The 24,145-nt window shown below is 38.0% G+C and overlaps 4 protein-coding genes and 1 non-coding gene across 5 annotated transcripts; 2 read left to right on the top strand and 3 right to left on the bottom strand.

Annotated features, from left to right (window-relative positions):
- Nucleotides 1-573: 573 nt before the first annotated feature.
- LOC145913869 (carbohydrate sulfotransferase 1-like) lies at nt 574-2,815 on the bottom strand. The gene is made up of 5 exons (XM_083001631.1): nt 2,706-2,815; nt 1,839-2,108; nt 1,345-1,510; nt 1,126-1,283; nt 574-982 (listed from the first exon to the last, which is right to left on the bottom strand). Exons 1-5 carry the CDS (start codon nt 2,813-2,815, stop codon nt 574-576), a joined length of 1,113 nt encoding a protein of 370 aa, XP_082857757.1.
- Nucleotides 2,816-4,906: 2,091 nt separating this feature from the next.
- LOC145914163 (carbohydrate sulfotransferase 1-like) lies at nt 4,907-7,562 on the bottom strand. Its single transcript, XM_083001948.1, has 5 exons — nt 7,446-7,562; nt 6,134-6,409; nt 5,819-5,984; nt 5,600-5,757; nt 4,907-5,315 (listed from the first exon to the last, which is right to left on the bottom strand). The coding sequence occupies exons 1-5, from the start codon at nt 7,550-7,552 to the stop codon at nt 4,907-4,909; spliced, it is 1,116 nt and encodes a 371-aa protein (XP_082858074.1). The 5' UTR covers nt 7,553-7,562.
- A 2,545-nt stretch (nt 7,563-10,107) lies between these two features.
- Nucleotides 10,108-10,181, top strand: Trnai-gau (transfer RNA isoleucine (anticodon GAU)). The gene has a single exon. It is a non-coding gene; the product is annotated as a tRNA-Ile (tRNA).
- A 1,725-nt stretch (nt 10,182-11,906) lies between these two features.
- Nucleotides 11,907-16,222, bottom strand: LOC145913866 (hydroxysteroid 11-beta-dehydrogenase 1-like protein A). The gene is made up of 6 exons (XM_083001629.1): nt 16,124-16,222; nt 15,518-15,648; nt 14,079-14,190; nt 13,647-13,832; nt 12,484-12,621; nt 11,907-12,115 (listed from the first exon to the last, which is right to left on the bottom strand). Exons 1-6 carry the CDS (start codon nt 16,209-16,211, stop codon nt 11,907-11,909), a joined length of 864 nt encoding a protein of 287 aa, XP_082857755.1. The 5' UTR covers nt 16,212-16,222.
- Nucleotides 16,223-17,697: 1,475 nt separating this feature from the next.
- LOC145912917 (lysine-specific histone demethylase 1A-like) lies at nt 17,698-23,964 on the top strand. Its single transcript, XM_083000364.1, has 13 exons — nt 17,698-17,848; nt 17,929-18,068; nt 18,226-18,406; nt 18,763-18,869; nt 19,058-19,234; nt 19,508-19,650; nt 19,874-20,114; nt 20,346-20,531; nt 21,180-21,312; nt 21,603-21,808; nt 22,516-22,761; nt 22,841-23,018; nt 23,468-23,964. The coding sequence occupies exons 1-13, from the start codon at nt 17,827-17,829 to the stop codon at nt 23,590-23,592; spliced, it is 2,085 nt and encodes a 694-aa protein (XP_082856490.1). The 5' UTR covers nt 17,698-17,826; the 3' UTR covers nt 23,593-23,964.
- The last annotated feature ends 181 nt before the right edge of the window (nt 23,965-24,145 follow it).

The following is a 24,145-nucleotide window of genomic DNA, read 5'->3' as shown; positions in this document are numbered from 1 at the left end:
TTTAATGGCCTATAGCGGCATGCTATAATGCTGTCGAAGAAATAGTGCATCTTTCTTTATGGAACTCATTAATTTGTATGACTGATGTCTAGCCATGGTGTACTTTTCAACAAATGCGCTGAAATAATATGTGTGTCAACACATTCCTTTATTATCAAATTATATAATTATTATCAAGGATTCCAGCCTAAATTCAACAAAAAGACGAAAGAAGCAAAGCGATGTCCCACTTATAAAGGAAGGAAATTAAAAGATTTTTTTTTAAACAGGTTGCTGAAAATAATTAGGTGCAAATTGGATACTTCACAAAACGCAAACTTTAAAATCTTGAAATATTTGGGAGGACCATAGCCCTGTTTACGCTAATGACGAAGATTAGTGAGACCAATTTCAACTGAGTATATTTTTGCTCACTACTGTCACCAAGTGGTAAACAAAACAAAAAACTATTTGCAGAATAAAGAGAAAAATTAGTAATTTTTCAATAACTGGACAACTTCATGAAGAGGCGTTTACACGAAAAGTACAAGAAAATATTTTCGAGAATTATTCACCTTATGGTGTTACGTAATCTCAAAAACTTGTTATACTAAGGTCACGAGCGGACGCTTCGTCTTCGAATTCCGCATAGTTGGAGCTCAACATGTAGGAATGACAATGCTGCTGAACCAACTTGATTTGCTTTAGGAGCAACTGCTTTCTCCAGCTCACCACAACCTCGGAAGAATCTCTCATTGTACCAAACATAACTTTCTTTGAAAGGCTTTTGTCGTTTTTCGACGATGTTGCTTCCAAAAGCCAATGGCGGACGTTTTCAGCCAGTTGCAGACCAACAAATTTGTAAATTCGCTCCGTGCCTTCTATCGGATGCAGAGAAAAATCTTCGTGTCTTACCCGAAGGTAATGTTTGCTGCCAACTAAATTCTCGTCGGCATATTTTGTCATCGTCTCCACATGCTGGCATGTTACCGTTGTAAGTTTGCTAAAAGCAAAATTCACAAAAACTATTGACATGAATTTTAACCAAATACAACGCGGCGGAATGTAAACCAATACGTGTTTCACATAGCACAGCTGATGATTCCGTCATATTAAATTAGCTTAAGTTCAAAACGAAGCACTCACCTTGCTTTATTGTCTTCAATAGTTTTTGGGTTGTCCTTGTAGTTAATTTTGGAGTTTACTATGGCTCGTGGATCACGAACCAAATGAACAATCTTAATATCACAATCTTGGTTTTTGAGAAGGGTTTCAATCCAGCTAATATCGCACAAGTAGCAAAGCTATGTACAAATAGAAAATACAGTAGTAACATTTTCATGGAATGTAGTGGTAATGTCGTACCTTGAATGCTATCAGCTTAGCTGCCCTCGATAGATTGGTCACGTTTTGAAGAAAGGTCTCGACGCTACACTTGTTTGCATTGGTTGGAAGACACACACTCTTATTGCGATGAATGAAGTCAGCACACTTGCCACAGTCAGAAAAACACACTCCTGTTTGTAGACATCTGGAATGTATGACGTTCGTTTTTGAAGTAATAAATGATTCGTCTTAAAATAAAAACTTGTTCGGCCGAAAAGGCCCAAAATCGCGATTGCTGATTTTCACGGGAGGTGTGTTATTATGTCCCTGTGTTGTTTCATCATGTGACAAAAGACGACATATAATACCTTGTTATATGATAAAAGCTTCATCTTTTTCCAAGATAGTACTTATATTCGCCGTACAAATAGTTAATAAGTTGCACTTGGTTGAGAAATGAGAAGGAATATTTAACCCAGAAATGCACCGTGCCTCATTTACAAATCATTATTTACCATCGCCCTCACCCATACTCCTCAGTCTTTCTTGTCGGCTGTGCGAACGCTCTTCTGTACAATTTTCTGGTTGCGTTAAAGTCGTATCGAAGTACATTGTGGAAATACGTAAGCACTTCATTTTCCATGCTGTTGTTTGTAGTTCGCGGGCATTCACCAAACGGATAAAGTGGTTCGTAGAAGTATGCAACCTCACGATTCTGATTGAATATCTCCCCGAGAAAGCTTGACCCGGAACGCGTCTGAGCCAACAAGATCACAAGCTTGGCTGTGGGTTCTTTGACAGTTCTGAAATCAGGACAATTGTTTTTATGTTTTTGTGATTAACCTTCGCCTACTACAAACTTATCGGTCCGAAGTGGACTCAAAAACGTTGTTTTCCTGGCATCCTCGGAACGTGTGCAAATTAAAAAAATCGAAAAGTCTTGATTGGTCTGTGTTGACCATTACCAAAGTTAATTCCTAGGTTTGTAAGCAGTTGCTTAGTTGTTGGACGCGTTGTGATGTGATGTTGCCAGCCTTAAGCAACAAACTAGAAGATACACAATTTGTTTTGTGATGTTGGTATTGTCAATTATTTGAGTCCATCGCTCCAAAAATAAGCATATTTGTATTTTCTGAGACACAGCTCGTAAAAAAATAACACATATGTTAGAAATACGCACGGTTTGGCAAGCCTGGCCATATTAAAATGAATCAGAGCACAACAGTGTTCGAAGGGTTTTCTCTACTATGTTTAGCATATTGGCTCTGGCTTTTCTGTTGCGTATGGAAAAGCATTTCTGATAGAAACATGGTTTCTACTAATCAAATAAAATTGTATAAAGTGTTATCTATCACTGGAACAATATGGCTTCTGTCTCGGTTAGAATAAAAAATACTCACGCATAGTAACTATGAAGACGTTTATATTCCTTCATCATCGTTTTGTGCATGAAGTTGCAGAGAAACAAAGTTCCAGCACAGCATATCAGAACGAAGGAAATACGTTTCATTTTTTTAACTTTGACTTTAACACCTGTACATTCTATCAGTTCAACAAAAGGCACAGTTTTTCAAAGGCTTGGTCAAGGTATCTTAAGTGCTGCACTTGTCTCACCAAACTGTTTCTCACTTCAATCAATACAAAATAAGGGAAAGAAGGCAGTCAGAGTATAGGGACATACAAAGTAGCCAGCACCCAGTGAAACATAAGCTCGCTTACCAAACCGCCTTCATAAAACAATCAATTTGGTACAAGCCAATCATGTGAAATACACGCATTGCATATACTTCGCTATGGTTAACTTTAAATGAGCAACATAAATCCTATAAAAGGAGAGGCCCCGCACCTTGTTGGTCAATACGTGTATTAACTCAACCACGATTAAAACAAAGTATTTGCGCGCATGTGCTTTAACTCACTCGTAAATTGATTCTGTTGTAAAATGCCCGATATATCATTGCTTTTCTTTTTCTGTGAAAAATTACAATCTTTGTATGTTACTTTGATGCGTATCTAACGCTTGCGCCCAGGTTTAAAATAGACCATGTAAAGTTATGTGAGACGTCAGTCTTGTGGCGTAATAGTACCTAAACCCACTCAAAGGAACAGGGTTTTCTTATCCAGCTTATGATTTGTAATTAGCTAGTAAATAGATAAAACACGTACTCTTTATAATCATGTAAAAGCTGATATTTTTCTATATTCCTCCAATGTATGAGACTTATGTTGAGAACAGTTCCAGCGCATACCAGAGCAAAGAGAAAACGCTTCGTTTTTTAGTTAAAAGGCCAGCGCTTGATGTCAGTTAAACAATAGGCAACCTAAGCTGTTGTTACTCACACTTTGTCGTCCGTGGACCCTGCAAGGTTATTTTAGTTAGTACAGATCCCTCAAGGCTAAAATGACTAGTTCAGCATTCTTTGCTTGAATCCAAATACTAGCTCATGGTAATACAACCCCCCTATAGGTTCTTATTAAAGCTGGTAAGGTTCCGCAATACCCAATTTTGCAGTCGCTTGTCCAAAGTAATCCACAATCGTTTCACCAAACTGAACTCGAACTTTAACAAACAAGAAACTGTATAATACGGATAACATGAGAACTCCAACCAGATACAGCTTGCTTGCCAAATCACCATCAAAGAACGAGGAAACGGTGCGACAGCCAATTAACCACATAAGAACAATTGACAGCGGATGTGTTATTGTCTGATAACGTAACCGTGAATGAGTATATTATATTGTTTAACCGGTTGTACGTTGTAGCACCGTTGAATAAATCCTCCCGTTTTTTCTCATTTTTCACATAAAATTCACCCTGGTTAGGCCTAACAGATGAAACAGTGCGACAGCGATTGAACCCCATTCAAGAACAATTGACAGCGGATATGTTATTGTCCTATAAAACGAATAAAAAAATATTATTTAAATCCTCCCGTTAAGTCATTTGCGGTAAAAACAGAATTGCAATGTCCCAATTTTTTTGTTTCGGAAGCAGAGGTAAAGTGCTGGGGAGATTGAACGGAACCTCGGAAGCTCTGCAGGTGACTTAAGCAAGATGTCCATTCTTTACTGACGAAATCTGTGTTCTTCAAACCGTAGAGCCCCGGTACTATAAAAATTACCATTCCACCCCTGAAAGGAACCCGCTTCTCTATGGAAGCCCGTTAGAGAAGATAAAACAAATTATCGTAAGCTCCGTTACGCCCCTAGTGTTGATGTTTATTACTTATAAGTTCCGCTGGATGGGGCTAATGAAACATTGTGCTTGAAAAATACTACTTCACCGGGTCACAAAGTTTTTGTCAAGCCTGATCCACATATAAGTCTATGTAGAATTGAAATCTGATCGAATTTTAATGGTTACATGTGAACAGGGCAACTACCTGTTATTTTTGGATATATATTTGAGTTGAAATACTACCCGAAATCGTAGCTTTAAAATTCGTACAGATTTCTATGTTACATAGGCTGATATGTGGATCAAATTTGGAAAAAAACTTTGTGATCCGGTGTAAAAGTATCTTCCAGTGTGCGTGGAAGTAACTAAAGAACTTTTGTGTCGGGGCGAGTGATTGGCAGCTTTGGTCAAGTGCATAATATCAAAAACTTGTTACATTTAGATTACGAGCGGACGCTTCGTCTTCGAATTCCGCATAGTTGGAGCTCAACATGTAGGAATGACAATGCTGCTGAACCAGCTTGATTTGCTTTAGGAGCATCTGCTTTCTCCAGCTCACCACAACCTCGGAAGAATCTCTCTTGGTGCCAAACATACTTTTCTTTGAAAGGCTTTTATCGTTTTTCGACGATGTTGCTTCCAAAAGCCAATGGCGGACGTTTTCAGCCATTTGCAGACCAACAAATTTGTAAATTCGCTCCGTGCCTTCTATCGGATGCAGAGAAAAATCTTCGTGTCTTACCCGAAGGTAATGTTTGCTGCCAACTAAATTCTCGTCGGCATATTTTGTCATCGTCTCCACATGCAGGCATGTTACCGTTGTAAGTTTGCTGAAAGCAAAATGCACGACAAAATTTGACATGATATTTCACAAAACACTACCTGCAGACCAAAAACCAATCCATGTGATATACATTACCGGCTGATAGTTTAATTAACTCGATTCCAAATGATTGATCGGTTCATATAGAAAATTACATCAATGAAATGTTAGGGCCTACATGAGTCAATAACGGTCAGTGAGGTGCAGTGATAAGACCTGATAGGTCTAAATAGTATGTGTGCAATCGTTTGAAGCCATCAAGCAAAGTTATATGAAATAGGTAACACTTACCTTGCTTTATTGTCTTCAATAGTGTTTGGGCTGTCCTTGTAGTTAATTTTGGAGTTTACTATAGCTCGTGGATCACGAACCAAGTGAACAATCTTAATATCATAATCTTGGTTTTTGAGCAGGGTTTCAATCCAGCTAATATCGCATAAGTAGCAAAGCTATGTATAAATGGAAAATACAGTAGTAACATTTTACAGGAATGCAATGCTAAACTCCCACCTTGAATGCTATCAGCTTAGCTGCCCTTGATAGATTGGTCACGTTTTGAAGAAATGTCTCGACGCTACACTTGTTTGCATTGGTTAGACGACACACACTCTTATTGCGATGAATGAAGCCAGCACACTTGCCACAGTCAGAAAAGCACACTCCTGTTCGTAGACATCTGGAATATATGACATTTTTGTTTTGAAACTAATGCATGATACGTCATTGTATGATAAAAGCTTTCTCTTTTTCGTTTTTATTTGAGCGAGTTTATTTTCAGAATGCGTCTTATCTCATTTAGAAATCACTATTTACCATCGCCCTCACCCATTCTCTGCCTTCTTTCTTGTCGGCTGTTCGAACGCTCTTCTGTACAGTTCTCTGGTTGCGTTAAAGTCGTATCGAAGTACATTGTGGAAATACGCAAGAACTTCATTTTCCATGCTGTTGTTTGTAGTTCGCGGGCAATTACCAAACGGATAAAGTGGTTCGTAGAAGTATACAACCTCACGATTCTGGTTGAATATCTCCCCGAGAAAGCTTGATCCGGAACGCGTCTGGCCCAGCAAGATTACAAGCTTGGCTGTGGGTTCCTTGGCAGTTCTAAAATACAAAAACAACAAACACAATTGCTTGTTTATTTTCTTGTGTGTAATATTGTGCATTCCTTGCAAAAACTTTTATAAGTATTTTTTGTATGTTTTCCCAATTCGAACGTGTATGTTGTATCCTTCTTAATACAACAACATATACGAAGAGAACACATAAAAAGGTCAAAATTTTCAAGAAAACTACCGGTTGCGTAAAATTACTTTTTGTATGTGAGGCTTGATTAAACGCACTATCTTCGGGAGCTAAAGTGTTACTGCGTTATGTTAGGTGTTTTTTTGAAATACAAGTTGTTTCTTTCCCATTAAAATCCGGTGAATTTTACCCGCTTACGTGTTCAAAACCTGCATGAACATAGAGGAACCATGAGCTTTTATGTTGTATGTTTGAAGTCAATGCAAGAAAACATGTTTTTTTTTCAAGACTGTGTTGGGCCAGCGGACGAACTTAACACGGCCCAAAAATAACGTCTTTTGCTCTTAGAACTAAATAGTTCCTGCGCCATACAGTAAATATGGGGCGGTTTTGCAAATCATGAAATTACTTTTAAAACTTGCCTATTTTGTGCCTGCTATCTAATATACGTTAGAGCTTATGGAACCCAGTCGTTACGCGAGAAACTCTAGAGCAAACAATGGTGTTCGTGAGCCCCTTTATCCATTCATGGACCCCTAGAATAGTATGTCATCTTTTTCAACCAATGAAAAGAGTTACAATTTTAGAAATGACATATATTTATGCGATGGCTTTTCGTCGATCATTCAAATCCACCTGCTATGCTTTACTGTCGCCATGGTTACCACCTACCTGGAGCAAAACTAAACAACTAGTTTTTTAATGCGAGTTTAAAATAAGCACGTTCCTCAGAAATAAGCACGTTTCCAAAACTTCGCACATTTGTTTTTTTTCTAAAAGACATGCGAAAATTGACACAAATCTTGGAACTAAGCTCGGTATATGGTAACTCTATATAGCCATTTAACAAAGCTTGTTGTTGGGTTTATGTCTAGAAAATAAGAGAAAAACTCACGTATAATAATTATGTGAACGTTGATATTTCTCCATCATCCTCCTGTAGATGAGATTGCTGAGAAGGAAAGTCCCGATACATATCAGAACAAAGCAAATACGTTTCATTTTTTTCAACTTTAACACCTGAACATTCCATCAGTTCAACAAAACACCCAGTTGACACAGCACGGGTCAAAATAACTTATTTGCACTGGTATCACCAAAGTATGTAGCTTAGCTCTTGTAGCGAACACAGTGTATATTAATATGAAAATTGTAATATTGGAACTGTTTATATTCGTGACCGGGTTCCCACGTACAAAGGTCAAACTAAACGTGGTAGAGTAATAATTACAGACCTTTAAACAACGACCGCCCTGCGGCTCTAAAACACAATCAAGGACTATAAAGTGCCGTAACCTGTTGGTCCGCCCTGCCATGCCTAGCGGGCACCTGTGACTTGTGTTCATGCTTTATATGGGCCACATTGGCTTGCATGATTATTCCATTTCTACTTGTGGTTTCATTTGGACTGCTGCCGTACGTTTCAGCCATCTTAATACAAGATTGTTTACCTGATTGGTGTCGGATTTAAGGAGTCAATAGAAGAACACGCATAAAACGCAACACTCTCTATCTAAATCCCGCTTTATTCATAGACTCAGAACAACGCACTCTTGAGCAACACGCCCATTGACGCTTATTAGCAGTGTTTGACGCTGAATGTGAAACAACACATCTGGAAAAAGAGAGGCTTTGCACTCAACTACGAACAGAAAGAAAGGGCCAAAAAATTTAGCCAAAAAATGTTTGGTGCAATGATACCAAACATTTTTTGGCTAATTTTTCCATACATCTGGATTTGCATGTAAATATATAGTTATTGTGACGTCATACAGCGAAAAAAAACACACCATCGGAAAGGTCAGACTATGGTCAGACCTTCCTCCACAATTCTTACGAAGATCATTTCTAGTTACAACGTACAGATAATAAGTTATTAGACAAAGTATGCAGTGACATCACTAAAAATTTTCTGCTTATTTTTCCAAAAATTTGGTTTCAAACAACGACAATTTACGAAAAAAGTTCAAATACAAAGGTACAACTTTGTTATGTTTATGTGAAACTACAGCCCTTGCGCCTTCCGTTGGTAAAAACCACGCGCACTACAGCGTGAGATATGCGCGAAAGAAAAAAGGCGCTCTGCTGTCTGGCCAAAGCCAATATTTAGGCTTGGTGCGGCTTAAAGGGTTAAAGCTTGCAGGAACTAACTTCGAACTTTAAGATTAATTATCTAAAGTCAATGAAAGGAAACAGGGATTTTCCAAAACCGTGTTTGGCTTTAGGGTAACAAAAGTCGAACTTTCTGTGGCCCAACCATTGCCTCTCAGCCAAAGTAAACACTTTTGCGACTGTTTTTAAAACAAATCCCATTTCAAAATCACATTGGATTTTCGTTAATTATATTTTTGTGCCAAAACTGTCAAATATAATTGGAAATTTTTGCGTGAGTAAACCTTAAGTTAACATTAGGCCTCAAGAAGAATAGATTTTGAAAAGGGATTTTGTTAAGTAGGCCTCAAGAAGAATAGATACAAGCAGTTTATCCACATGAACTTTGTTTCGTTTATTTTGTAAAATTGGGACGTTTAGTCATTGAGGCAAATTTAGTCTTCAAAGGCTATACCAGGGGGGTAAAAAAGAGAAAAAAAGTGCTAGTTTCTCAATAACATATTATAGCGGAAGTGATGAACATCCTAGATTTGAGCCATACACGGTAAACAAGCTTGCATGACCTGTGCAGAAAATTCTGCAAACGTAATGAGGTAATCATATTTGGAAGGCGTGGTTGCACTTTGTGGCTTACGTAAGCACGTGACGCTACAAAATCATTGATAAATCCAAAGGTAAACATGATACCAAGTTTATGGCTGGCTATCTACAACCATAAAAACGGGGACACGTTATAAGAACAATAACAACGGATTTACTCATAATACTGAAAATAAACACATTGGCCATAGTGCTGAAAATGAACCACACAACCTTGCGCAGCACTTTCCATTGAAACATCGCTAGAAGACCCTTCACTTCTCTCGTCAGGGAAGCTAGTTACGCAAAAAATCTCCAGGCAACAAAATTTGGAACGTATGTCACTCGGCCACCTTACGATGTAGCAGCGTGATTTTTCACATGTAAAAGTTCATAGGCTGACTTTTCAATCGATTCAGAAATTATGAAAAAAGCACATTCATAATACGTATTATGCTATAAGTTGCGAACAGCAACAGCAACAGCCACAACTTAACGGTGACTTTACCTCTGTCCCACTATTTCTGCTTGAAGACATTGCATACAGACACGAAAATTGCAAAATTATGTAACTTTTTTTTTAAAGAAAACATGTCATTGTTTTCATAGTCAGTCTTCACGAGCAATCACGTTCTTATGTAAGTTTCTTGTTGATGTCATTATTTTTGATTTCGTCATGTACAAGCCCACATGACATCAACATATTCTTGTTGTTGTCATGTGGGCTTGTACATGACGAAAAAATCCACGCATATTAATCATGTGAACGTTGGTATATCAATATTTTCCTCCAGTATATGAAATTGCTGAGAAGGAAAGTTCCAACATACATCAGAACAAAGAAATATACCCCGTGAAGCCACTGAGCTCCTGTAGCTCAGTTGGTAGAGCGCTGGGCCTGATTAGCCCAGGGTCGTAAGTTCAAACCTCTCCGGGAGCTTGATTTTTCAGATCTCGCTCCGACTTGTCGGGAAAAGTGGCTGATCCAGCTTGGCTGCAATGCCTTGTGAACCTTAGGATCAGAACAAAGAAAACACGCTTTATCGTTTAAATTTTACCACTTCCTGTTTAAATTTTAACACTTCCTGATTTAGTAACAGTCAATCTTTATAGTAATTTACACTGATTACACCAAGTCTTTCACAATTCGCCTGCTTTTGTTCGAAAGGCAAGCCAGCCGCAAAAGCAATTCATTACCTGTCTACGCAGTGTTAGAAACACTCGCGAAAAGGGTAAAGATTAACTAACCGCCGTGTCAAGCCTTTCATTTGGTTTACTTTTGGAAAGATTATATTAACAGTAAGTGTAAACTGTTGATTCCGTCCCAACCCTCATTGGATGCTTTCAACACCAAAATTTACAAGCTAAAATGTGACCTGGCATGTTACACCTACTCAATCCCATTTGTATCCACTACACTAATCAAGCCTAGTGAGGATTAGCAAGAAGATCTCTTACTGCCACATCGTCAGCTGACTATCATGTTTGTTGTTCGGGGGTGCACCGTCAAAGCACGAACGTATTTGGTAAATATATCCCATTCGTCGAAAGTGAACTGATACCCAGTTGTATTAGAAGCAGGGAACCATATCGACCTCTACACGTTGCAAGGGTTTCTTTTCTGTCAGTATTTTCTTTTCATAGATTTTTTTTATAACTTTTTATAGATTTTGTAGTTAGGAACGTTTGCATACTAACCGTCCACCAATGCCTAATTCCCAAACTACAGGGGAGTGTTTTTTACAAAAAAAAATGCCTGGAAATGTAATAAATCAGTCATTTTGTTAAATTAGTAATTAACAGCAAAAAATAAATTAAAAGAGAGAAGAAAGGAAGAATTTTCTTGACCAACACTGACACCTAATGGTAGCAAAACCCAAATATTACTTGTGCGAACTTAGTAATGATACTGTGGCCAGGGTCTGGCCAACCTAAGTGAAACACTGTATTAAGGCAGTGATTCCCAAACTGTGCGCCAGGGTCAGTTGGTCCTTTTCAAGACTGGTTTTTCTGCAGATTGTTACCCTTTTCGTCTGGAGATTACATACTGGAAAGTAAGCGGAATTCCAATATACGGAAACGTGTATCAAACCCGAAACAGAGATCATACGCGGCCCCATTTGCTATTCAAGGGAACCCCATACATGGTTCCTGCGGCACCCTCTCTCGTTGAAACTGGTTACCTTACATTTGTTTTGCTATACATGTGGCTCAATGTATTAAAGCAGCGTTAATATACATGGAAATCACAGAGTACAGGAGACAACGATGATCCCAATCTCTCGCGGATCCACGCTTTGAACCAATAAACGCTCTTACACCACGGCACAAAACAATACATCAGCGACGTGTGTTAAATCAATTCGGATGTCATACACATGCAAATTGGAAAGCAACAAAAAACAAATAGGGCGTTGTTGTAACGCAACATGCAGGGTTGATTGATCAGTGTGAATTTAAGTTTGGTGCTACGCACGCATGACGTCATAGCGATAACATGAAAGATTTCTATGTTGATTTGTGCAGTGAACAAAGTAATAAAAAACGGAGCCATGGAAACACGAAATCCCTTTCTGCCCTCACAGCAGGTCCTCGTATATCGCCGCATTCTCTATGACACCACAGATCGTGGAAAACTACACAGCTGGAAAACGTGTTTTTCCTTCTATTCCACGTCGCGATAAAGTAGTTGTGTTGCTTTCTCCATTGCAGTCGGAAACATAGTCTTAAAGATGTGAACCCAGCCAAAGTATCGAGGAAAATACATTTCGCTCATCCGATTTATGGCAGATTTAACAATTTCGGATGCGCAAGCTGTTTTGGACGACGGCTTTAAAATAACGTTGTCTTTGATTCTTTCAGCACTTTTCGTGTCTGTAGAGAAAACAAATAACCAAATTTCCGACCATGCATTAGGAACCTGGATGTAGAGCAAAATTTTTGCATGGGAGATCGACATTATAATCAAACAGTAATCTCAGTTGATGTTTTTCTGAAAAATGTAATTCGCCATTAAGGCCATGCTCAGCTTCTACAGCTGCTATGTGTACAAAAACGTACATAAACTTTGTGGAAATTCCTATTAACCGATTTCGGAAATCACTCCCCAATCCCGACTTAAAGTTACCACAATTTTCACCCTTTGCTTTTGACGACATTTATGGAAGCATATTTTTATAATATTTTTTTCCATAACTCAGTGGAATCTCTTGCTTTCCACACATTATTTGAATTAAACTCACCGATATAACCGAGATGACAAAGTGTTACAGAAACATCAGTTTGATTGTACGTGAGTTCGTGCCTCAAACTTGTGAAGAATCCATTCAAGGCCGATTTCGCCGTTGCGTAAGCAATCATAAATGGAGAACCAAGAAAACCTAGAAGAACAACGTAGCATCCTTGTTATCAATCAACCGCCACAAATTAATAGAAAGGCAATTTACTGCATTCATAGAAGCGTTTATTTCAGGCTGAAATTTGTCAATCTTGGTATGTACGACAAATATATTTCGCTTTTGCGAAAAGCATTCTCAGTGTCTATAAAAAACAATACAAGAAGAGGGTTAAAATGAATAGGTCCATCACCACCTCATAACAAGTGTGCAGGGCGTGATTTTAGCCTAAAATTAACTTTTTGTCATAGTGTTATAATTTCACATCAGATGCAAATCGTCATAAAAAAACAGAATCAATTGAGGCAGTTTACTGTGCAGGTTTGAAAAAATTACTTTCGTCGAGGGTAACAATATACAAGAATGTATCACTATCTTCAACGCAAAATAATTTCCGTCCAATCAGAACACGGCTTGCTTCGCAAATGACAAATGGGAAAATCTCCGGAAGCGCCACGGGGATTTCCCTATACGCCGTCGTATTTTCGCGCACAAATTACTGCAAGCGTCAGAGCGGATACAAGACAAAGCACGTGCTGTCTGGCGTATAATTTAAATACACTTGTTCGATCGGAAGTAATTGACGTCTATATATTACGGGGTTCCCCGAATCAAGATATTAGGGGTAAAATGCTGCACGGAACATCAATTTAGGGGGAGCGGTGCTTTTTGAATGTTACAAGCATTTCTTTCACTGCACGATGTACAGATATTACCATATGTTAAAAAAATAAAGACTATACTATATGATAATTAGATCAATTGTTTGTCACATAAAAAAATAGATAATTTTAGGTCATTGAAGTCCTAAAATGAAAAGAATTTGTGCGACTTCATGTTGCATTGCGACGGTAAGACATAAATTAGTAATTTTTAATATGACAAAAACACACAAACTGGCGGCATTTTTTAGCATAATTAAAGTTGTATTTTTTAAATTATTAGCCCAAAAAAAATCGCCCTTTTGAAAATGCTGAAGAAAAGCAACAATATAGCATCGTACGACTTACCTACGGCAGATGATACAGCTACAATTCTTCCTTTGCTTTGAGAAAGAGCTTTGACGGATCGAGACGCGATATGAGCATGCGATATCATGTTCACCATCAGCGCATTTTGTAAGTCACGTGTGTCGTGTTGGTAACCGCCAAATTCGACGTCACCGAAGTGATTGAGGATGAGAAGATCGATTCCACCTTCAAAATTACTATGCTTGTCTTCAAGAAAGCTTGCGATCAAACTCAGCTCTTTTTAAATTCTGAATTAGGTTTGAAATGACCCAGGTGGAAAAGACTTACGTTAGATGACATTTATAGGCAGGGGATTGAAGTAATAAAAGATGCAACACATTTATTATTCTAACTTTTGCTTCTCATTTATACAAGAATGACTCCTTGACCGAAAAGGCGAAGAGAGATATAACGGCGATTTTCAGGTCTTACCGAGTTTATTCAGCGCTTCTGTGACGACCATTGACGCGTTATCCAAACTTTTCATATCAGCTGAAATGTAATGGACGTCAGCCGAGTATAAATCCCTGCATTTCTTCACAACCTATATAAAAAAATGTGGGCATAGAGATTAAATTTGCAAGAAGGAAATGTTTTATGCAGTCACATGACAAGGCATGCAGGATCGCCCCTTCTCGCAAGTCCCTTACTTGGCGATCACAACTATATCGTTTGAGGTAATTAGTTCACTGGCATTGCAGCCAAGCTGTGCTACACAAGGTGTATGTTTTTGGGTATGCTACAAAACAATTAGTGATGCACCGAAACAGCAATTTTTTTTATTCGGCCGAAACCGAATATTCGGCAAAAGTTGCTGAATAAAACCGAATAAACCGAAACTAATTTTAGATCCATCTCTTTTAAACGCTAAATTTGAACAAAATATGTGCTGGATTAGACCTAATCCTATCATACAGCCGTATTCGGCCGAAACCGGATAATTATAAATTCCTTAGTTTCGGCCGAATAAATTTGGCAAACCGAACTTTCGGTGCATCCCTAAAAACAATGTCAAAAAACGCGTGCCGCGAATGTGATAATGGTGCGAAAGTCCCGAGACAAACTGTGCAATGAGTGTTGTAGTGCGTTTATTAATTATGTAGCAACGAGAAGTTATTTTTCAAGCCGTTTGCTACTTAAATAGGAATTTGACACCGCCAGAAGCACGACTTTACTCGATTCAATTTGTCAACAATGGGTCGAAGTTATTTTGTGACAATTTATGTCCAGAACAGCAGTCATTTTCCTTATTTCTGTCGCTCCAGACTCACGCTTACATGTTTTGTTTAGGGCGCGACGCTTTTACCAAATTCTGCCATGACTGGGAGTGGTGGTTTAACGTGACTAAAGTGCGTTGCTTGCAGCACGCTTGCAGCACGCTTGCTGCTGATTTCTAAGAGATTTTTGAAAGGTCCACGTTCATACAGGTTCAACCACGCTTTCTGGTAACGATTTTCAGTTTCTCCACAACATTTATTTATAAATTTTGTGCATTAAATACTGAAAATGCAATTAGGCAATAACAACCAATACCAACATGCTTCAAAGCACTGCAAACTGCGATCGAGTTATTTCTAAACGTTAACTTTTTAGTGGTGATACGTTTGCTTAAAAACATGTACCTGAATTTGAACTTGGTGTTAATGCGTTAGCGGTGACTAAATCTAAGCAACGTTTGTACAATAATTCAAATTCTGTGATAAAACAGGGAACATGCACGTTTTGTATTCACAAATAAAATACCTATTACGTTGGAACAAATGGTTTTGCAAATCAAGCTAACATTGGGCTCGTTATGACACATTGAATAGTAGTAACATATTACCACATTTATCAAAGTTCGTTGGGGGGAAAAGAGTAGTTAGACCAACCTGTTGTAACTTGTGTTCTGTCCTAGCCGTTATCACAACCCTCGCATTCAACGCCGCGAGCTGATATGTCAGTTCTTCGCCTATTCCAGAACTGGCACCGGTGATAACCACGCGAAGCCCCCTGACGTCATCTGCACATAATAACGTGTCATAGATTGTTGAATTGTCGTTTGCTGTCATCAGAAATGTAAGCCTGTACGCTTATTTTCAAATTCCAAACATTTCGAATTCACATGTATCAAAACATGTCGGCAAGCTTTAGCATACAAAGAGCATATTAGATCCTTTAACTATGCACTTAAACATACTACGAGCTGCATAACCTATTTCAAGTTAGCAGGATCTGTTTTGACCTTCTGGTGCACAGCATAAAACAAATTAAGCGTCACTATACATTTCAGGCAGGGTATACTCTTGCAAAACGTGCTTGCAGAGACAAGAGCACGGTGAAATGTTAAAAATTTATTGACATTATTATTTTTTATTTCCTTCTATCATTATCAGATTTAGCAAAGAAAATGTGGTCCATTATACTTATTCCATTGGTTATTCTGATAGTCGTTTGTCTAAAGATCATCATGCATTATTTTGCAAACGCAAATTTACCGGCAAGTTCGGTTTTTGTCGTAGGTAGTAGGAGTTGACAGAAAACTGCCAAGATCACCAGTCCCAAGCTTGCCTTTACACTTCCCATTGCTTCAACTTTCCAAAGTCAATATGTGATACAGTGCCTGACGTTTTTGATGTTAAAAATGATCGGTCAGGATCTTTTATAGCCACAAACTTCTTCTGCAACTTGCCGATCACCAAAACGTGAGATGACTTCATTAATTTAGCCGCGCTATGTCGAGTCGATGGGGAAATTATTGAGCGACATAAATAGATTGAGCGTTACCGAAAATCGGTAACAACAGCACCTGTAAAAGATCCTAAATCGTCAATATAGATAATAAAAGGTTTTAAAATAAGGTTCAAAAATTACGATCGGGTCACATGTCTTGATCAGAATGCTGTAATGCGATTCTCCCAATTTTGTTTACATTTCTTGTCGAATATAGCAGCACTGCAGTGCATATGCGTTCGCACCAATCTAGACCTATTTTGGCTCAAGTATCAGGTTACAAAATGGCACTTGGGTTGTGTGCTTGCTTGCAGGGTTATATGCATATCACTAAGTTCAAAATGCACGATAAACTAATACTAAAATGACCATGTCACAACATTACCAATCACATACCAGAGTGTCGATCGGTCTTTTGCTCGTTTTCCCTCCGGCAGGTCGCCAACGGCAAACAACACAAGGCCTACTCTGGACATGTGTGAATTTTGACAAAGGACGGAATGTAATGCATTAATAAAATCGAAGATGGAAAGGTGCAGATATTTTCCATGGAAACTGGGAAAAAGTTAGAAAAATTGATTGAATGTATTTCCTGCAAAGGTAGAACATGACAATGAATCGGCCATTCCCGTGCGTTTTCCAGAGAGTGATCACTTATCTAACCCAGCATTTCATGGTGGTTATTGGCAGCCATGGGTCAAAAATTAAAGCTTTTATCTGTGTTTCTTTTCAACGGTATTTCGTATCTAAGTCATGTTTACAATTCCTTTATGTTGCTGTGTATATGTAGCCCATTTTTAATAGTTTAAATACAAAGCAATATTTTTGTCGTTTTTTTTGAGAAGTTTCTGCACTGTTTTGCTCTGTGTATTCCAGTATGTATGTATTTGTAGATTTAATATCAGTTTAATCTAAATGACAGAAGACGTCAGCTTCAATCGTTTTTAGCGAGTGGTAAAACAAGAACTTTATGATCCATAACAGGTATTTTAAATAATGAGAAAATATGACAAATTAAAATACCTTCAAAAGAAATCTCACATAGGCACAATTTTTCTCACAGATGCCCTTCGCAGAATCCAATATTTGCAAAGTTTCAATGATTGCATGATTATTTTGTTGCTATTTTTTGATAAAAGCTTATGTTGTTTTTTCTAAATACAACGGGAGAGGTATTTAGTCTTGCAACCACTAATTTCCAGTATGGAAATAGAACCATAGATAACATAGATCAGTGCTTGCAGCAAATACTCAAATATAAGACAGTGGTTAATCATGCGTTAAATTTTACCAGATCATGCGTGACCTAAAACAATGCACGAGATGAAATTTAGTTGAAAACAAAGTTTTCTGTTTGTGTTTGTTATTTAGGGTGTCCATGTTTTGCTTCTCTCTGTCGAAAAACACCTTTTTGTACTTTTCCTAGAATATTGATCAATCTTAGTGCGATTCTCTGTAAACGTGCGCTATGGATGACCTGGAAAGTGAAGGTGGATTGTTGTTATTGTTCAGTAATATTATTGTTCCATCAGTAAAAATATGGTAAAACGCATTATGTTAATTTTTGTAGCTCTTGGACTGGAAGGTGCAGCTTTCCAAAGCCGCCTTCCTCATAATGAGCTTTCTCCAGAAGAAAAACTTCTGTTTTCTGATGTTGACAAAGGACCACCTGAACTTTTGACGCAGTTTCTTCTGATAAGAAATAGAATAGTAAGTGGCAATTCAGGTTTCAAAACATAACAATCCAGTTTTACCTTGTGCTAGCTCAAAGTTTTTCGCAATTATATGAAAAAATATGATTTCAATATCCTATTGACATTGGTATATAGGAAGTGCTTTTAAGGACCAAAATTTATTTAAATTTCAGCTTCAACTGTGGCTGGACAATCCAAAAGTGGAACTTATTTATGAAATCGCAGTACAGAGCATGGCTGAGTCCAAGGAAATCAAGGCAGATTATATTCAACTCAGTTTGAGGATTCACAAATATCTTGAAATACACGGGTATATCAATTTTGGAATTTTCAAGCGTATTCACCCCATCAGAAGTAAGTTGTTATGCTTATCATTATATATAATTTTTTTTATAATGTTTTTTTGGCCAGCTGATTTTGAAAATTAGACTGGTCAAACTTTGCATTTAGGCTTATGCTAACGGCCATATGGTATATATAGTTTGTTAAGCCCTTTGTTTAAATGACAGTGCTGCTGTGCACTTCTGTGTATGTGCAGTAAGGCATATAATCGATGGAAAATAAACAGCCAAAGTCACAACACTTCACCTTGCAAAAAACTTGCCTCCATTTGCATCAACATTATTACTACACTTTTAAATTGTTCGACTCTTGTGACTCTATGGACAGTAATTTACACCAAATACAAACGGTTCATGTACTTTTTGAAGGAGTAAAAAAGGGGAAAGTTGTGGTAATTGGTGCTGGAATCGCTGGCCTTGCTGCTGCTCGCCAACTAATGTCATTTGGAATGGAAGTTATTGTTGTGGAGGCGAGGGTATGACTCAGTTTTGTTTGTGTGGTTATTTATCAGCTAGTCTTTAAAAGTATATGCATAAGACCATCTACTTCCATGTGGCTTACTTTAGAGGTTGGCTTGTATTAATTTTTAATGTCGCAGCAAGTAGCTTCTAGTAAACACAGTGCTCAAGTCAATGAACAATTTTGTAACTTTTACTGTGGTAGGACCGAGTTGGTGGCAGAATCTCCACTTATAGAAAGGGAAAGTTTGTGGCCGACCTCGGTGCCATGGTTGTAACAGGTCTTGGGGGAAACCCCATCACCGTGATAAGTAAACAAATCAACATGGAGCTTCACAAGATAAGACAAGACTGCCCCTTGTATAAAACTGGTGGCAAACGGGTAAGAAAAACATAAATATATAAATAAATGTCAAAGCTACATATTACACTTAACTTATCTTGAAAATTATCTTTACTTTGTAAACATTTTGTAAAATTATGAAATCTATGTGAAGTAAGATGTAATATAGTAAATAAATGGTAAGTATGTTACCTTTAAATCGGAGAATCAAACCTCTTTGAAGTTATACAGGAAATGATTGGGTTCTGTCTATCGTAAAATACATTGTATTCTTGTTGTAATTTTTATTGTTAAAAAGCTACTGTTTCTTAGGTTCCCAAGGAAAAAGATTTTCTCATAGAACAGGAATTCAACAAGTTATTGGAAGCCACTGCACACTTGAGCCACGAAATGAACATTGATTCCTTCCGTGGCAATCAACTGTCATTGGGAAAAGCATTCGAACTTGTTATACAGTACGATAATAAAATTTTTCTATATTTTTAAACTGTCATTCCAAATATAGTATATGTATATAACTTTAGGCAATGCTTTTTCCTTGTGTACGTGTAGCTAAAATTATCTGCATATTGATGTCTGTTGCATGGACTGAAATTATAAATAAAATAACCATGTAAAGATATTCTCACAAAATTTTCATATGACGAAAACTTTCACAAAAAGTCTGATTTCCTGTAGGCTTCAAGAAAAAAAAGTGAAAGAGCAGCTTCTTGGTCACTGGAAGCAAATAGCAAACCTTCACCAACAACTTAAATCCACTTTAACGAAGATGCTTGAACTTGAGGAGGAAGCAGATAACCACAGGAAAGCTTATGACAAACTTACTGCTGATGTAAAGAAGGATGAGAAGGACGAGAAGGACGAGAAGGACCAGGAAGACACTTCAGCACTTTTGGCAAAATGGAACTTAGCTTGCAAGGTTTGGAACCTTACAAAAGTTTAAAACCCTTAATTGTTTTGGAAGGTATACAAGAATAGTTAACAAGATAAAAGGATGATTGTTGTATAGGTAAAGTATGTTATAAAACACTCAGTGCAATTTTTAATCTTATTTTGATATTTACCTTCAGTATTGTATCAAACAAAAAAACAAATTAGGATTTAATTGATTAATAAAATAGTTGGTATTGTAAAAAAAACTTTTTGTCAGGAATACGATGATCTGTCAGAACAAAGATCACAATTAGAATCGGAAATCACAGCGATGGAGCATAACCAACCTAGCGATGTGTACCTCTCATCAAAAGATCGCCAACTGTTAGATTGGCATCTTGCCAACTTGGAATTTGCAAATGCTGCTCCCTTGGGCAAGCTTAGCCTCAAACACTGGAACCAGGTATTCATGTTGTTGATGGATAATGATGTGAACAAGAATATAAATACTATTCAGCTTGTATTTCGTATACACAGAGGATGTTATATTTTTAAAGAAGTTGTCCATCAACCTTACATGTAGCACAAAATAACATAAAAAGTACTTAGTTTGTTGCTGGAAAAAGTGCATGGTGCATGTCTGTATTTTAAATGAAAACCCTACAGTTACTAATTTCTCTAACCATTATTTGTAACAGATAGTAGAATCCCTTGGTTTTCCCAAGGGTGGTTGCTGTTACTGCACAAGCAGTTGTTGTAACTTTTAAATGCAAGCTTGAGATCAAATAACGATATCAGTTGTTTCTAGCTCTCCAACACAGCTGTGGAAAATATCGCACTGTTATGAACTGGGCCCTTGGGAGCTTATGTCCATTTTTAATAAGATGGTGTAGTCAGCTCTATTTAATTCATGGCTTTAAATTCTGTTGGGTTGTAGTTCTACCAAACCATGGCTTTTTCATTCCCAAAGCATGCATATTTTTATTTTTTAACATGATTGAATAATGGATGTTGATGTTGGTCACCATTTTACATTCAATTTGCTGCAATCAAAGTATCTTCTGCAATATTATTACTTACAAAAATGTTACCCTGGCAATTTTGCACACAGGATGATGCATACGAATTTAGTGGCAGCCACCTAGTGGTGAGAAATGGATACTCAATACTCCCAACTGCCTATGCTGACGGTCTGGACATCAGAGTTAATGCTGCCGTTCGCAAAATTACATATGGAGAGGAAGGTATGCATGAATATATAAATACATCATCGGTGTTTTTCTATTAATCGGTCAAAGGTTTTGTTGAGGGAAACATAAATTAAGCTGGAATTAGTTTTCTTTTGTATTCACTACATGTTTTTTTTTGCCAGAACATTGTTTGTTACATATTTGGTTGAAGTCTGTTATGCAACAGTTTTTAAACGTTGACTTTTGTAATGTATATATAGTCAAACAATTGAGGCACTTTTTTCCCCATATCGAATCACTAGCACCCAGCAATGGTGTTAAACTAGGAAACGTATATTTTTCAGGATGTCGCGTTGTCGTTCAATCCACGCAAGTCAACCAACCTCCCAATGTTATTGACTGTGACATAGTTGTTTGTACTCTGCCCCTTGGAGTCCTGCGACCCCCTGATCCCGAACTAGACCATGGCCCCACTGTCGTGTTCGATCCACCCTTGCCATCATGGAAAACCGAGGCCATTGAAAGATTGGGATTTGGAAATTTAAACAAGGTTTAATTTCAATCATGGTTTCAGAAACAAAATTGAATCTATTGTTTCTGGTTGACAAATGATAGTGTTAGGTTGTAGACTGTAGTGGCGTCATAACCAAAGTTGAATGTAAGCATGTTTTACGCTAAAGTGGCCAAGTCCAAGACCTATATTTCAGACATAAACAAATAAACTAATTCCTATACTATCCTATGGGCCATAAAGAGATTTTTTTTGCCAAAATGACCAATTTTTTGACACAGATGTTCGCAAATGCCTGTGTGTCGTTTTAATGTTGTTGAGGCGTCGTAAGCTTACGTTCAAGCGTTACCCGATTTTATAACGGTTTGTTAGGTATAAGTGCGCCACCAGTTCTTGAAAGTAAGAAACCACTGGTCTAACAGTTATCCTGAGATTTTCTCTCCTATTTAATGCTCTTTTACGTCACAGTGACAAAATAAATGTAAGATGATATCGGAATTTTCTAAAACTCCGTTTTCAAATATTACTATATTAACGTTGTGTCAACGCTTCTATTTTTAGAATACATGTTTCGCTTTATTAAGCATCATCAGTTCTATACACACAAAATAAACAGAAAATACATAGTAAAATTCCAAAAAAATGACATTGAAGTTTCACTTGTGTCATGCTAAAAAAGTGTTGCTCGTCAGGTTTTGATTTCGTGAAAGAAAACCATTTTCATTGTTTTCTAAAACTTTCCACAGGTTGTACTTTGTTTTGACCGTCCGTTTTGGGAATCCGCAGCTCCGAACCTTTTCGGGCACATTGGCGCCACGACCAGCTCCAGGGGGGAACTATTCCTTTTCTGGGCGATATACCGCGCCCCAGTACTCATTGCATTGGTGGCAGGGGAGTCGGCAAATGTCATGGAACATGTTGGTGACGGTGTGGTTGTGTCACGTGCTCTGGCCGTGCTCAAAGCCATTTTTGGAACATCAGTCGTGCCTGAGGTAAGAGAATGTGTATGTGACGTAAACTGCTGTACATGCCAAATCTTACAATGTATTTTCCTAATGCCTTTTTGTACAGCCTGTCAGCTACACAGTAACCCGTTGGGGTTCTGACCCCTGGAGCCACGGGAGTTACTCCTACGTCGCCACCGGCTCGTCTGGGGAGGATTACGACGTCATGGCGGCGCCTGTGGACTGCCGAGGAACACATTGCGATGACGTCATGAAAACGGGGAACCCCCGCTTATTCTTTGCTGGTTCGTTTGTGCAAATTAAAACCCGTTCGATTTGCCTGTTGTAGGGAGGGTGTAATTCGAATGTTGTCCAAATAGCGCTTTACTATTTAGTATTAGTAATCATTTACGTTCGTTGTGTAACCTTTTTTGTATGTTCTCAGCCTTAAATATCGTCAATTACGGTTTCATACAGCTCTATACTTACAAAGCCAACAAAATTTTGGTCTCAATACCAAATCCTTGTTACAAATGATGTAAACTTGGTGCCAGAATTTTGCAATTTGCAAAGTCGTGTGTTACGTCAGTTTACTTTTGTTATGCATCTATTCAACTGCAGGCCCCTTCCTATCCACGGACTCCATTGTATTTTAGGCGAATGGGGAATCGTTGAAATGAGTCGAGGCCCAGCAAGTCAAATCTATGTGGGCTACTGAAACCGTATTCACTGTACTAATATTTATGCGTTGTAGGTGAACACACAATGAGGAATTATCCTGCCACGGTACACGGCGCGTTGCTTAGTGGTTTCCGAGAAGCTGCACGAATCAGTGAACTCTTTCTCGGCGCTGCTGACCAATCAGAAACGCCCACGTGACACGATATGGATGAATAGACTTCCTGCCTCACCTACACAGCCAACTAAAACTATGTTTTTGTGAATGGTCGCCAAGCAACAGCACGGTGCTTGTTTTTCGCTGCTCATGCTTGTGCAGTAAATCATTGTCTTTTGTGACTTATGCGTTTTTCAGAAAGACAAGACGCACTGGAATGGCCAGTTTAGTTTACTGAAAATTATATTCTGGCAGCTGTTGTACGGAGCCAATTTCCTTAACTTACTATATTTAAACCTAGTCGTGGCAGACACTTTACTTTTTTCAATTAATTTCTGCAAATATTTCCTGAAAGTATTTTGTCAAAGAAATCTCGGATAATAACACCGTAGCCTCCGAAATTGAACGGTTCCAAACCCTGCGCTTATGCATATTTTGTGAAATTGGGGATATTGTATAGTTTGTATTTGTAGGGTTTATGGCATAGTTAAAATTATTCGGATTTTTCATAACTTTTTTGCAAATCGCAGTATTCGGTGTCATCAAAGTTATTATCTGCTAACTGGTTTTGTATCTACTTGGTACAAACTAAGTGTC

This window comes from Ascidia mentula, chromosome 9, assembly GCF_947561715.1.
Source record: "Ascidia mentula chromosome 9, kaAscMent1.1, whole genome shotgun sequence".
NCBI lineage: Eukaryota > Metazoa > Chordata > Ascidiacea > Phlebobranchia > Ascidiidae > Ascidia > Ascidia mentula.
Note: the sequence above shows the minus strand (reverse complement) of the source record. Positions and strands in the feature narration are given on the sequence as shown.